This window comes from Pecten maximus, chromosome 11, assembly GCF_902652985.1.
Source record: "Pecten maximus chromosome 11, xPecMax1.1, whole genome shotgun sequence".
In the NCBI taxonomy this organism is placed as follows: Eukaryota; Metazoa; Mollusca; class Bivalvia; order Pectinida; family Pectinidae; genus Pecten; species Pecten maximus.
The window spans coordinates 10,889,926-10,906,007 of record NC_047025.1 but is presented as its reverse complement, the minus strand read 5'-3'; the positions used below and the strand labels follow the sequence as shown (position 1 = coordinate 10,906,007).

The following is a 16,082-nucleotide window of genomic DNA, read 5'->3' as shown; positions in this document are numbered from 1 at the left end:
TCTTATTCCGGAGACTTTGGACGTTCAAATGTACAAATGAGTATTTAGAATTGTCGTAGTAGTCGCTTGCATTACTAGAGAGGTATGAGGATTCAGAGGATATATCGAAATCAGAATCAGAAATATTTACAGGTCCTGGGTTTATCTCAACATTCCCCGATGTAATAAGTAACAACTGAATTACACATAGGAGAAAAAACATATCACCAAGTCCCAGACAGCCACGAGTGCTGACATTTTGGGTAATTTTGAACGCGCTAGTAAATTTTCGTTAGTGTCTTCCTGCGTGTGGTATCTGAATCTTGGTGCCCTTTCCTGATCTTTTTCCATTTTTTGTGTGTTGGTTTCTCGGCAGAAGTGCCATGTGAGTGGACAGATATTGAAGTTTGAAAGGATAAAAGAGTGATATATTGTGAGCTTGCCTAATCTGTTTAAAAGGTGTTTGCCAATGCGTTTTAGTTTGTTTTAAAGTTGTCATGATGCTTTTTTTTTGCAGATATTTGCTACACGTGTGTGGTAATTTACCGTGAAATCTAAAAGTTTAGCTTCTGGTTTGCATTCTATAGTGTTATTTCCTATCTGAAAGGTGATGTTTTGTTGTTGTGTTTTGCTACCTACTGCAATTGCTTGGCATTTGTCTGGATTAGCCTTCATATGTGGTTATCTGCGAACCAGTGGATAAGTGAATTGCTATCTGTTTGTAGTGCTGTTTTACTATGTCTAAAGATGGTTGTGCCTTGCTTATAATATTGTCATCTGCATAGTTGTATAGTTTGCAGTGTGGAATGAAGTGATGAAGAATTTAAATAGGATGGGGCCTAAAATAGAACCTTGTGGTACTCTTTTGTATATGTTCTTGAATTTACTTGTAAAAGTTCCTACTTAAATTTCAGAACATATACAAAGGAGTCCCACAAGCTATATAATACTTTATATCTAATTGAGATAATCAAAACACACAAGAATGTAAAAGGAACGGGTACATCGGTAACATAACACGTTGCCATAGGAGATGAACATAAATATATCACGGCGAAAGGAAATTCAACAAAATACTTAAAATAATGAAATTATTAGTCAAACGGTTTGATTGAAATAAAAATGGATTTAAATGGGTGTCAATGAATTTCTTTTTTCCCTTTTTTTTCCCAATCAAAACCTTCTCCTCTCTAAGATTTCTAAATCTAGAAAAATCAGTTTAAAATGTGAGAAGATGCTAAAAAAATCGTTTCAAATCTTCACTAAATACCTAAATATTTGGAAGCAGTTTAGCGTCACTTTCTTCGTTTTTCTTCAAAAAAAAAAAATCTTAAAGGTGCTGAAAGATTTACTTATTGCATATGTGAGAGATGTTACTGATAACCGCCCCTAACAAATTCTAGTTTAAAAAATGGTTTGAAAGCGATTGGTTAATCATCTTTGAAAATGTCTTAAGTAGATTGTTCTAGTCGGATATTGTCCATGGGAGGAAAGATTATTTTTTGACTTTTTATATGAATATGAGTGGACATGCCCAAAAGATATAGTGGTGAAGAGAATGTGTTCAAATGTGGCCAATGAATCACGACTTCGGCTCAGTTTCTTCGGATTCGTTTGTCAAGGTTCGCCGCGGAAACTCATCACATATATAGGTATTGTCTGTATGTCGGCTCTCCACAGCACACTATGCCTATTGACTGGCAGCATGTCGACCTTGGTGGGTCTAACGAAGGATATATAAATCATATTTTAAATTACTCTGTATAAACTCAGGGTATTTGACGCCAGATACATCTCGGAATGATAAATTTTACAAAAAAAAAAAAAAAAAATCAACGAGAGATCACAGAGGGATCTTGGCGCCCACACAATTGAATAATAATCCACATTAGTCAAATGAAAGACTGCATGATCTTTTCTCTTATTTTCCCTTCTTTTACTCTTCCCTCAAAACATTTTACAACTTTATATAACACGATATAGCAAGACCAAACTGCAATTGTCAAAATCAAAGATGGCCGCCTGTCGGCCATGTTGTTTTCTGATCAGTCCCAAAATGCAATATGTACAATAAGGGACCAGGGGGAACTTGTATATGAAATTGGAGAAAGATCCTTAATAAATAGCGATAACAAGAAATGTTTACGGTGGGACGAGGGGACGGACCACGGACGCAGTACTAGTGCAAACCAAGTTGTCATTTATTCGCGGAGCAATGTTGATCCAGTGTTTTACCAAATTACATAAGATATCTTATGTTTATGAGATATCTTATATGTTTATGATATATCTTATTTAAAGTTTATAAGATATCTTATATAATTTATAAGATAGCTTATATAAGATATAAGATATCTTATAACTTTTATAAGATATCTTGCAAACTTTTCTTTATAAGATATCTGATATAATTTGGTCAAATCCTGTATCAACGTTGCTCCGTGAATAAAGGACAATTTGGCTCACCATACAGTGCGATTTAGGCCACCATCTCATGGTGGTGGACTAAAAGGTTTCAGAATTCTTTCATAAGAATGTCTGTTTTGATTTTTTTTCTGATTCACATACATGCTAACGATGTCATTAAAAACCTCACCAGTTGATTTCCGCGTGATCATGATTTGAGAAAGCCGTGGTGTATACATGATGTTACGAGTGTCTGTGTGTGTCATGGTCACGTCAAAGATTATATTCCATTTTCTTATTACAGGTGCAAAAATGCACATTTTTTTTTCTCTGTATATACGTCAGTATGTTACATATATTTGATGTACGTAACATTACATAAGACTTACAACATCTATCATGCATATCTCGTGTGAAGTCACTATAAGTATTAATTCTGTTAAAGCTTCATCTAGCTTACCATTATTGATATTTTCCAACAATGTTTTAAAATAATTGTCAATGGTTTTGGTGTGTCATTATTTTAGCACAATTAAAGAAACATATCACCAGATTATCACAGAAGTAAAGGTACACATTTACATGGTTAACCATTAGATATTCAGTATCACAGAAGTAAAGATACACATTTACATGGTTAACCATTACATATTCAGTATCACAGAAGTAAAGATACACATTTACATGGTTAACCATTACATATTCAGTAAAAGACAGAATGTCAAATGTAGAGACAATATATGTTAATGAAGCAAAGTTAAAGAATCGACATCGTCAATTTTACTCAATTTTTGTTTTGTACCAACAACCATACACCTGGTTTAACTTGTATTTTTAAAACAACATTCTGTTTTCATGACACCAATCTTGAACTTTGATGAGGTCTGATTGTCGTTGTTCTTGTAAAATAGGAACAGAACTACCAGACGCAGTTAGAGTGGAGTCGTCCACATATTTGTGGAGGCCCCAAGTTTAATCGGCAGGTGATTTATAAAAAATAAAAACATAAGAGGCCCTAATATGGAGCCCTGGGGCACACCATGTGTAATAAGCTTATTACTAGATACATGATTGGAAACTTTTTGAAAGGTAGGACTTGAACCAATACAATGACATGTGATCGCATTGATATAATGCGAATTTTTTTAATTAATAATTGTTGGTTCACCATATCAAAGTGTCTGAAAACCACACCATTGGTGTTTCTAACGTCATTTTTATGCCCAATGATTCAGCAATATCTAGCTTGTCAAAAAAGGTTTGACATCTACTTGAATCATGCTTGGAGAAGAAGTAGATTGTTTCGGAGTCACCTCCACAATACATTTCCAGTTTATTGGGGTTGTCAAGATTATTATCAATAACATTTTGGAAAAGGCGGACTTGGCATCTTTAATGAGTTTAGTCACTTTGTTTCACCGTTTTGTTTAAGGTGGTTTCTCAGACGGTGTTCTCTAGGATGTTTACTTCCATCCACTCCGGCTGTGAGGACTTTTTAATTCTCCTTTGCAGTCTAGGTGCATGTTGATCGACAATACAGAGAAAGGTTGATCTAAGCTTGGAGTGTATTGTCAACATCCGAAAGGACTCGATTACAGACCATGGTACAGGGTCAAGGTCATTTAGGAATGGATTTGCATCAAAGTTTTAAATGATCCGTGTGTGTAAACTTTGTACCAAATTTACGTTTTATTACGGAGCACACAGGATAGTAATCACTCGGACGAGCTATTCACTACAAATTTTGAGCAGTCAAATGTAATCTGGGACCGTATATTTGTTTTAATTTTGTTTAACGTCCTATTAACAGCCAGGGTCATTTAAGGACGTGCCAAGTTTTGGAGCTGGAGGAAAGCCTGAGCACCCGGAGAAAAACCAGCAGCCTACGGTCAGTACCACGCAACTGCCGCACTTGGGTTTCGAACTCACAACCAAGAATTGAAGGGCTAGTGATAAAGTATCGGGACACCTTAACTACTCAGCCACCGCGGCCCCTGTACATGTATAGTATGCCCTCGAAGGTTCAACTGCATTTTGTGGTATTTAAGAATTTCTGGAGCCGAGGTATATACATTCATTGTACATGGTCTATTAAAGTTCACAATTGAAGTGATGTCAGTCAAGGAACATGGCTGAGAGTTTAACAAGTAAATGTCGAAATCGCCAGTAAGGATAATGTTTCAGCGTGTTCAATGTTTGTATCTTGACATCTGTCAAGAAAACATTCGTAGCTAACCAGCATCTGCAGATGAGGTCTGTAAACATTTTAACTCCACACAAAAAATCCTATGTCATTTGCTCCCGGTTTAATATTACGTCTCTTAAAATTTTCCAGCATATTCATTTTTTTTTACAGTTATAGTCGCTTATACTGTGACAGGGACTGATAGCGTGAATGTAGAGGTACTTGTTGTTACAATTACTTCATAGTATCAACTTTTTAACTGGAAATCGTGTTTTTAGGGTCATAGTTCAATGTTTTACTTATCAAAGATAGCGTTGCTATAGTCGACCACACACCAGACAATGCCAACTGGCTGTGTTATCGAAAGTCTTGATAAGTTTTTTATATCATGTTTTGAAACGACTGTTAAATTGGTCAGGTCTTTAATAGTGTCATGGAAGGTTTTTTGGTCTATAAAACACAAACAGCCATTGAAAACGGTTGTGTCCGCTGTCTGGCTAATAATTCAATAATTTTTTTTGCTCGACGACTGTTCAATATTCGACATGGCCGAAAGTCCGATAATGGGCGAAATGGGGAAAATAGTATATAGTATTAAGGTATTATTGGGACGAAAATGCGTCTTGAACTCGTGTTATTTATTTTGACAGCTGACTTAACACTTTCGTCCCATCTCTGAATAGTCCAAGCTCCGCCATTGTTTCATGTCGCCTGTCATGCTAATTTTTAAAAATGCACAAATGTAGTCTGACAGATATTTAACTTTGTAGAATCATACACGTAAAATCTGTTCACAAAAAAAAACTATGGAGATTTTTTAACGATGTTATTTTTCAACAGCACCAGCTGTTTATCACACATGAGATCAAATATGAATATTGAACAAAACACTTAAAATATCTGCTATATATTCATCACATTCATGCAAAGTACGTATACAGGCTGCTGCTTCTGGTTAGTATTAAAATGAAATAATAGATATAATAGGAGAAGAGGTTAATATTTTTTCTATTTATACTAACCAGAAGCAGACGTCTGTGGTACGCGCGTTTAATAATACAAATCTATATCACAGATACTTGAAAATGTGCGTATTTTATCTATATCATAGTGTGAAGAGGACAATACATTTTATTTATTTCTTTTATTATTTTTTTTTATTTTCTTATTTTTTTTTTTTTTTTAATTTGAGTGGGTGCTACTTTAACGATTAACTCTCTTTAAATCATAATGGACACCCAGGGGCGTCATTTTCCCCGAATGTGAATAATCTGTTAAAACTAGACTCATAAAACGTGTAAAATTGTTCTTTGCTTAAATATACTATGTCTGGTCCAAATTGGCAAATCCCTGTGGTCTTTCTACAAACACGTTACTATTTATTATACAGACTCAACACTGTAAGTTTCCATAATAGTGTGATGTTGTTTACTCAAAAGAAGTAAATCTTAAGCTTTAAAAATTCTGTAAATTCTGTTGACAATGTATGTGTGATGGCTTTCAAAATCGTTCCTTATAATAAGTTTAACGGTTTTTAGAAATAGAAATAATATCACTTCTTAGCCACAGATAAATTGAAAGCTTTTGATGAATTTAATGTGTTAAGGGCGCATGCGTCTTGTCAAAGAGAAAATAACGATGTCATCGCAAATGTATGCTAACAATACTTTAATGTGTAACAAATATGTGGGTGGGTCTAAATCCTGAATTCTGATTGGCTAAAAGTGTCGCCGCGGCCTTGACCTGGCAAACGCACATGATACATAGGTTTGAAATAACCTACATTTTTATTGGCTTTTCTCCAGGTATATTCAATATACCCGAGTATATTCCGTTTTGACATACCACGAATAATGCAAAGCAACAGTCCAATACAACTGACTAAGGTCTTGTCCAGTGCGACGAGTCTAGCGGTAAGTATACCTAGTTTACATATATATACATGTATACTATATGTGTGTATATGTAACGTACGTTATTTACATGTTTAGTTGTTTACATATTCTTTGTAATATCTACTGTCGTTGGTTTAAATGATTATATATGGTTGTTTAGGACGTAAATATTTGTTTGAAGACAATTAAATTTATTTGGCACAATAGATATGTTATATAAATATATATGCTTTTGTTTATGTAACTTGTGCAACTGTTCCATGTTCTGGCTGCACGTGCTCGTTTGTACTTTACTTTTTGTCTTGATAAAGGGACGGATTGCCTCGAAAATTCGACAATTTACTTGTCTGTACTGTCGCTATTACTACGTACATGGCCAATTATATACACAGTATATATATTTTATATATGTAAATTTTCCGTAACTGGTACATGTAGATGAAGTAGACCTTGTATACTAAATATAGCACTACCTATTAAAAAATATATTACCTGTGGTACAATTTGAAAAAAATATGTGCTACTTAAATTAACTGAAGGAGTAGAGTTCCCACGAAATAGAAATGGACAACAAACGGTAACTTTTCATTGACGTACCTACAATGTATATAAAGCAATGGTTAAATAGCAAAGATTTGTAAACAGATAATGGATCCCGTCATGTTATGTATAATCTATGTATTATGTAAACAACATTTTTTAGCGCTCGCATATTGGTGACATTTCTGCCACTCACGGCGACCCTATCTACGTCAAGGTTTTAGAATAAAATTCACTGCACTTACGTACAATTCTTTTTTTCGGTTACCATGGATACCACACCTCGGAGTACGGATTACCGGCTTATCCAGTAATCCTTTAATTTTAATTCTAGATTGAGTTCATCTTTATCGTCCGGATTTGAGGAAACCTAAGATTCACATTTACCAATTTGATTCGAGACATATGTAACTGACCAACCACTTATATGGTTTGTATCAGACATCTGTTGATGATACATGTTTGAGAAGAGCTACACTTAATCAACGCCGGTCATTCCATATAATTAGCTCACATGACACAAAGTGTCAGTAAACAATCGCTACGATGAATTATCTATATATATATAACTTAGCAACACAAATGACGAAGGAAGACAACTTTTTGACTCGTGCCCTGACCAGGCTCGAACTCACGATCTACGGCACCCAATCGCCTAGCCAGAAATACCCGCAGCTTATACCGCTGCGCCACATCGGCGTTCTTAAAAAAGGACGTTTCAATGACGCAGTGATGGTCGGCCCGATACCCTGACATGATCGTTGTGGAAGTCGTCTATAAGATGATATGAATACCTGGATCACAATGTATTTACATACATGGATACGAATTGTACATATATTATATATATTTCTCTCGGTACAACTACGACAGGAAATTCAAATCTATATCTTCGAATCACCAACACACAGTGTGTCTGTCTTTCCGTCAACTTTAAATTTATTTCAGAAAACTGTTTTAATTGTTTTATTAAAACTATATTCACATGAGCGAGTCAGGCCCTCTGGACCTTTTGTTGTGATTATGCTGTCGCGTGACTACTTTATTATCGGAAATCCACATGACTGTGCTCTATCGTTTTTGTTCAGTCTCGTGGGTTTCCAACAATGGCCACTTTAACAGTGCTTTCGATTTTATCATGACAGTTATAACGAGAGCAGTCCCTGGATTTTGAATATGCAAAGATCACTTTTTGACATATTCATTTTTAAGACATTTTCGCTATATTTTGCATGCTAACAACCAGGCAGGACTCTTTGCCGACTGTTAAAACAATGTGGATAACGGTTATATACATTAGATTAATTCTTATCAGTATCACAACGTGTCATATTCAGATAAAAACTTTATATTAAGCAAAAGTGATATAAAGCTAACTTTAACTCGCAGTTCAATTTCGAACAAATATCAACATGCTTGAAGAAATATATGCATGTATAACGCCTAATGGCGTCAAAGGGTCAATTCGAATGTATGGATCCCTCAAAATATTACGAAAAAAGTATATTATCTATATTTGAAACAAATAAAATAATAAAAAGTAAAATAGGGCCCAAAGGAAAGATGTTTTACGTTACATTTATAAATAAATAGCCTTGTGACACGCTTTTTGTGATTCGTCAATCATAGTTTGGAATTGAATTAAAGTTCGGTAGTACGTTCGTGACATATGGTATACACCACAGGGACCTGACTCAACAATCCGTATATGATACACAAATGTGCCAAATCCCTGTGCCGTATGATCTAGTTCCCATGTCATCCAACATAACAGCCCACTCTCTCACAGTCGCTGGAGTATATATAAAGGTTTGGTTGGCTGTATAGTGTTGTGAAATGATGTGTGGTGATTTATTTTTATCTCAAGTCTTTGTGAACCTACGGTGACTTGTTTGGACAAGGTGGCCTTTTACACTCCGGCACACAGACTTAGTAGGTCGAATTCGTCTCAGGTGACCTATTGCCACTGGAGGAAAAAAATAACTGCTAATTTTTTTCCCGTGGGAGTACACCCGGACCCCCCGTAATATCTAATATATTTTCAATTCAGAACAATTAATAAGAAATTCTATATGCATATGTATATATCCTTCTTATTGGCCAAAGAATAAAATTTATATAAACACTGGCATATATATATATTATACATACATATATCATAAATGCATAATTAAGTAATACAATACGTTTCATTTATAACACATGTACAATATCTTAGTACCATAGAAACGGTAAACAATGCCACTGTTTACTACAATTATATACATATACGGTTTTACATATTTTATCATATCGGCTTAACTTTTATGTAATTACTTCGGCGTTTAAAACACAAATATAGAACGTATTTGAATCTCCAATATTACGGGTAACTAACAGAAGTCAACATAAAACACTGGGACTTCTACAATAATATGGCTTAATATACCTTTACCATAAAGAAGTTTAACAGCTGCACATCAGTAGAAAATGAAATTCATCTTCAATATCATAAACATTACATACTTCACATATGATTCTAGGACGGTTTCTATCTACACCTTCCGTTGTCAGCATTGCGATAGCATTTTGTCTGTCGTCGCTACATCACCCGTTCGTAAAAAAATATACATATCCAATACATTGCAAGAAAATTAATATTTATAAAACAAACGTCTGGGACATGATAGTGTTACATGTAAATATGTGACATTTGGTACTGCATAAATATATATAACAGTTTATCGATACTTTCAATCGATCATAACCTTTCTTCTCAATAACCAAAAGGCTCGATGGCATGCTATTGTGTCAATATCATGCTTGGACGAAGGGCTACCTAGCTTAAGTTTGTTCAATTGCACGAACTTGCCCTACTTCCAAGGTCACAGTGGTCAAATGTGTAAAAATGTGTAAACAAGTTTTCTATATCAAAGAAGGTCGGAATCGTGACATTTGACAAGTCGATTGCTGGGATGAAGGGTTACCTAGTCTGTTCAAATGAATAACTTCATGGTCTATTTCCAATATCACCGGCGTCAAATGTTTTAAAATATCTAAAGTACTTCTTCTCAATAACCAGAAGGCCCAAGGTCTTGATATTTGGCATGTAGCATGCAGGGATTCGGGTCTTTGAAGCTTGTTCAAATGAACAACCTTGTCCTATTTTCAAGGTCACAAGGGTCAATTTTTGTATAATCATCATTTTAAAACCACCACCATCACCACCACCACCACCACCACCACCACCAACAACAACAACAACAACAACAACGACGACGACGACAACAACAACAACAACAACCGATGCTGACGTGAATATACAATCGTAACGAAAAATCGAAATACAATGTCCCCGTATCATGACCGATTGAAAGCCAGAATAGGCCGTTACATATTCTTATACAATACCAAATGTTACGCACTTTGCGCTATTACCATCTTCCAAACGTTTGAGCTTCTCACATATCTTATACATTCAAAGTGAATGCATCATTAATTGGGTATATGGTAGAGAAGCACTGGTGAGCTTAGATTAATTAATATGACTCTATGTAATTACAGACTTCTGTGATGGCTTCACTGATTGGCCGCCAGGACACCTCCGCGATCTCGTGCGGGTCTCACATCGAGGCTTCAACGTCACTATACTCTCTAAAAGAAGTGGCCGACCACTGTGACACAGAGTCCTGTTGGATTGTCATTCATGACAAGGTGTATGACGTCACTCATTTCATCCACGAGGTAACCAATCAAAACAATGAGATTTCGTTATCGTCTAAAGGTCACAAGAAATTAGAAGTCTAACTTTGAATCTGCATGTCACGCGTTATAGAAAAATCTAATTACAAAAATAGCATCCATACTCGTGATACGCATATCATTTAAGATTTTTTTAGTCAGACTCCCTTTGTTAACGATGAAATGTAATATCACAGCTCTGTATTATGGTATTTCGGTTAAGGGCCCTAGCTCTTTTGCATCCTGAGTAATCATTATAATGTCTTTTCCCTACATAATGTTGATAACTCTGGCTACATCATTTTAAAAAATAGTTTTAGGAAGCAAGATAAGATAATATTCTATCAAGACTGCGATATCATTTGATAGTTATTTCTTTAGCATCCCGGTGGCATGGAGATTTTGCTGGAGCACGCCGGAAGGGACGCGACCTTGGATTTTGAGGAGAAAGGTCATTCTCGTCAGGCTTACACAATACTTCCGGGGTTCTGCATTGGAGAACTCATTCAGGTATATATACTAAAGGCTGGGATTTTTACCACAGGGAATTGACACGTTCCCATCCCATGGTTCATATATGTCATAAAAGGAGCCGTGAGTTGGGAATATGTCAAGTCCCTGTGTTATTTACTGGTTAATTTGAGACATGGGAGAAAATCACAAAATTAATCAAGGAATTTATCATTTTAACATACTAGAGAGGTTTTGCTTACAAAACAGTAAATTATCTGCCCCTAGAAAATGTTTTAAAACATGTATATTACTTGCTCCCGCTTAGACGGAAATGAAGCTAAATAGAAGCTACACAACGAGTGTTTTGATTTTACTTTCTTTCCAAATTCGTGTAATTACTTTAAAATGAATTTGTAACGCTATAAGTTTCAAGAATGGGGTCAAGGTCATATGGATAGATCTGAACACAAAGGTCAATGCACACGGACATGGCGTAATTAAATTTCCCATCCGCGGTCCACATATATGGCATACTACAATGATATTGCGTATCTGGGCTAAATTATATGTAGGGGCACCCCGATGGTCCTAAGTAATGATTTATACTTTAGGGAGCGTGTCAGTTAAGCACAAATACACAATTTATCGAAAGATGTGGCAACCACACGAGAGACAAAGTCCCTATATCACGGCACGTGTTTTAACCCTTTTACCGTTTCTGACTACTGTTCATATCTACGGAAGCCCATTGATGCCAAATGATAAATGTAAAAGAACAAATATATTGCGTTTCAACGCAATGTCGGTTTTTTTTACATTTAACTTTTGGCACCAATGGGCTTCCGTACATATCCCTGCACAAAACCATCGCCAACTCAACCCATTACAAATTGTACCTTGATCCTCTGTCCAACTTTTAGAAACTATGAAATAGTCTAAATTCTATTAAGTTGACATGCGACATATTTTATTTATCATTTACCCAGGCGGACAGACGATACAAGTGTGTAGGTGACTGAAAAAGTGGAAGAAAAACGTGAATCCATTAGCCATCCGCCTCTAACGACATTTTCTACTTTGATGTAGCTGGACTAGGCGTTCAACGACACTTCAACACGAAAATGAAGGAAGATCAGAATTCCGCGGCTCACAAGTGGATACTGCGTTAGAGATATTTATCCAATCAACAAATGTGTTTTTTAATGTTTAATTTATTCATATCATCTATAAATATATGTTATCGGTACGATATTTGGGTTATGGATTGATAAGTTATTGGTACTATATAGAAGTTATGGATTCTGGTAGCTACTCTTGTAGCAGAAAAGTATTTGGCACATTTGACTATGTAGTGGATCAGAGTACGTACAAATGTACAATTTGATGAAGGTGACAGGGTTAGACTCGGAGTACAGACCTTCACTGTCCATTTGATGAAGGTGACAGAGTTAGACTCGGAGTACGGACCTTCACTGTCCATTTGATGAAGGTGGCAGGGTTAGACTCGGAGTACGGACCTTCACTGTCCATTTGTCTGATGAAGGTGACAGAGTTAGACTCGGAGTACGGACCTTCACTGTCCATTTGTCTGATGAAGGTGACAGGGTTAGACCCGGAGTACGGACCTTCACTGTCCATTTGTCTGATGAAGGTGACAGGGTTAGACTCGGAGTACGGACCTTCACTGTCCATTTGATGAAGGTGACAGGGTTAGACTCGGAGTACGGACCTTCACTGTTCATTTGTCTGATGAAGGTGACAGAGTTAGACTCGGAGTACGGACCTTCACTGTCCATTTGTCTGATGAAGGTGACAGAGTTAGACTCGGAGTACGGACCTTCAGTGTCCATTTGTCTGATGAAGGTGACAGGGTTAGACTCGGAGTACGGACCTTCACTGTCCATTTGATGAAGGTGGCAGGGTTAGACTCTGAGTACGGACCTTCACTGTCCATTTGTCTGATGGACTCGGAGTACGGACCTTCACTGTCCATTTGTCTGATGAAGGTGGCAGGGTTAGACTCTGAGTACGGACCTTCACTGTCCATTTGTCTGATGAAGGTGTCAGGGTTAGACTCGGAGTACGGACCTTCACTGTCCATTTGTCTGATGAAGGTGACAGAGTTAGACTCGGAGTACGGACCTTCACTGTCCATTTGTCTGATGAAGGTGACAGGGTTAGACTCGGAGTACGGACCTTCACTGTCCATTTGTCTGATGAAGGTGACAGGGTTAGACTCGGAGTACGGACCTTCACTGTCCATTTGTCTGATGAAGGTGACAGGGTTAGACCCGGAGTACGGACCTTCACTGTCCATTTGTCTGATGAAGGTGACAGGGTTAGACCCGGAGTACGGACCTTCACTGTCCATTTGTCTGATGAAGGTGACAGGGTTAGACCCGGAGTACGGACCTTCACTGTCCATTTGTCTGATGAAGGTGACAGGGTTAGACCCGGAGTACGGACCTTCACTGTCCATTTGTCTGATGAAGGTGACAGGGTTAGACTCGGAGTACGGACCTTCACTGTCTATTTGATGAAGGTGACAGGGTTAGACTCGGAGTACGGACCTTCACTGTCCATTTGTCTGATGAAGGTGACAGTGTTAGACTCGGAGTACGGACCTTCACTGTCCATTTGATGAAGGTGGCAGGGTTAGACTCGGAGTACGGACCTTCACTGTCCATTTGTCTGATGAAGGTGACAGGGTTAGACTCGGAGTACGGACCTTCACTGTCCATTTGATGAAGGTGACAGGGTTAGACTCGGAGTACGACCTTCACTGTCCATTTGTCTGATGAAGGTGACAGGGTTAGACCCGGAGTACGAACCTTCACTGTACATTTGATGAAGGTGACAGAGTTAGACTCGGAGTACGGACCTTCACTGTCCATTTGTCTGATGAAGGTGTCAGGGTTAGACTCGGAGTACGGACCTTCACTGTACATTTGTCTGATGAAGGTGACAAATTTACAATGTGTAGTTATGGAAACTTCACTATGCGAAAGTCTATTTCCAAATTCCTACAAGAAGAAAATGTTCCATATCGGATAGTTTTCACGGGAAGCAAGCCGTGATAGCAATTAAGCCAAAATACATTGATTGTAAAGGGCACTGGCAAATTACAACAATCTGAAGATATCTTTTGTCAGTAGTACTTAAGTATGTATAGCTCCTTGTTTGGTGCTGTAGAGTCGATATAATGTCCTGTTAATATTTATACATGTTGAATGGAATCTCGTGAAGCGATTGTTGAAACACAGGGATTCGACACAAATTTGAAACCCATGGCGCATATATATTACGATAGGATATACACTGTTTAAATCGTCGGGTTCAATTCCCCGTGTGTTGCATATATTGAAATGATTTCCTGTTATATACATACGCGTACGGTATGTGTTAATATTTGAATGATGAAGCGAGTTTGCTAATATATAAATACATGTATGTAAATGTTCATTTAAGCCTCAGGCTAAGATTAATAGGGTTATGATAAATTTTGACACATTTTAGCTTTTTGTTGTGAATCCTAATGTGAGACTCTTGTTAATATATGAATGCTTAATGGAGTTTTTAGCTCATCTGCTCTAAGGGCAAAGTGAGCTTATGCCATGGTTCGGCGACGTCGTAAACTTTACCTTTAGCAACTTCCCAATATGAGGCCATGCTATTGGGCCAATATATCAAATTAATTACCTGGACCTTCTTTCATGGTCACAAGTTCCAACTGATTCAACTCTTTAGTTTATTATTGTTTAACATTCTATCGACAGCTTTGGTAATTTAAGGGCGGCATCCACTACGTGCGAGATGCATGCGTGCGGTGAATGTATTTTTCGGGTGTCAAATGTGACAAAATCTTCAAACATTTCTCAACTTCTTCTCTCAGGATCACGAGGATGAAGTGTACCATTGACCTCTTTCAAGGTCACAGGGTTCAGATATATCAATATCTTAACTTCTTCTCATAAACCAAGAAGCCTTGGGTCATGATAGTATATTAGTATCGACGACTTTCATGATCTACTGTTAAGGTCGCAGATTCAAAGAAATGTGAAGTTCTTTCAACCACTTCTCATTAACAAAGAGGCCTAGGTCATGATGTCGCCCCAGTAGCATGCTGACAACCTTTACCTACTTCCAAGGTCACAGGTAACGGGCTACAAAACTTGTTCAAGAGAATATAAACTAATTTCATATTGGAATGAAGAGGTATGCTGCTTAGTGTCAACCTGAACTTTAAAGTTGTGTTAGTAGGATGAGATACAGGCCCAGTGTGCATTTTGTTGATATATAAATGCTGACTTGAGATTCTATGTACCACATCACCCAATCAACAAGAGGCCCAATGGGCCTGTATCGCTCACCTGGCTCTACAGCAACTTTGAAGTTGATTGAGTTCATTTCTACAGATACTATGCTGATTATCATAGTAAGCTAGGTTTATTCATACTAATAAATTTTCTAGTCCTTCATTCCAGCATTTTATTGGCCTAATATCTGGTCTAGGAGGCTCTTGGCTATCGCAAAATTATTGTTTACAGATTTAAGCCGATTTCACCCCTGTGATCTTAAATGTAGGTCAAGGGTCATTCATTTGAACAAACTTTGTAGCCCTTCACCCCAGCATGCTACAGGCCCAATATCAAGTCCCTGGGCCTCTTGGTTATTAAGAAGAAGTCATTTGAAGAATATAGCCTATTTGACCCATGTGACCTTGAATGAAGGTCAACATCATTTATTTGAACAAACTTTGTAGCCCTTCACTCCAGCATGCTACAGGTCCAATATCAAGTCCCTGGGTCTCTTGGTTATTGAGAAGAAGTTGTTTGAAGATTATAGCCTATTTGACCCATGTGACCTTTAATGAAGGTTAAGGTCATTTATTTGAACAAACTTTG

The 16,082-nt window shown here is 37.2% G+C and overlaps 1 protein-coding gene across 1 annotated transcript; it reads left to right on the top strand.

The window, feature by feature from the left end:
• The first annotated feature begins 6,334 nt into the window (after positions 1-6,334).
• LOC117337286 (cytochrome b5-like) lies at positions 6,335-12,609 on the top strand. Its single transcript, XM_033898191.1, has 4 exons — positions 6,335-6,483; positions 10,549-10,728; positions 11,107-11,235; positions 12,165-12,609. Exons 1-4 carry the CDS (start codon positions 6,424-6,426, stop codon positions 12,195-12,197), a joined length of 402 nt encoding a protein of 133 aa, XP_033754082.1. The 5' UTR covers positions 6,335-6,423; the 3' UTR covers positions 12,198-12,609.
• The last annotated feature ends 3,473 nt before the right edge of the window (positions 12,610-16,082 follow it).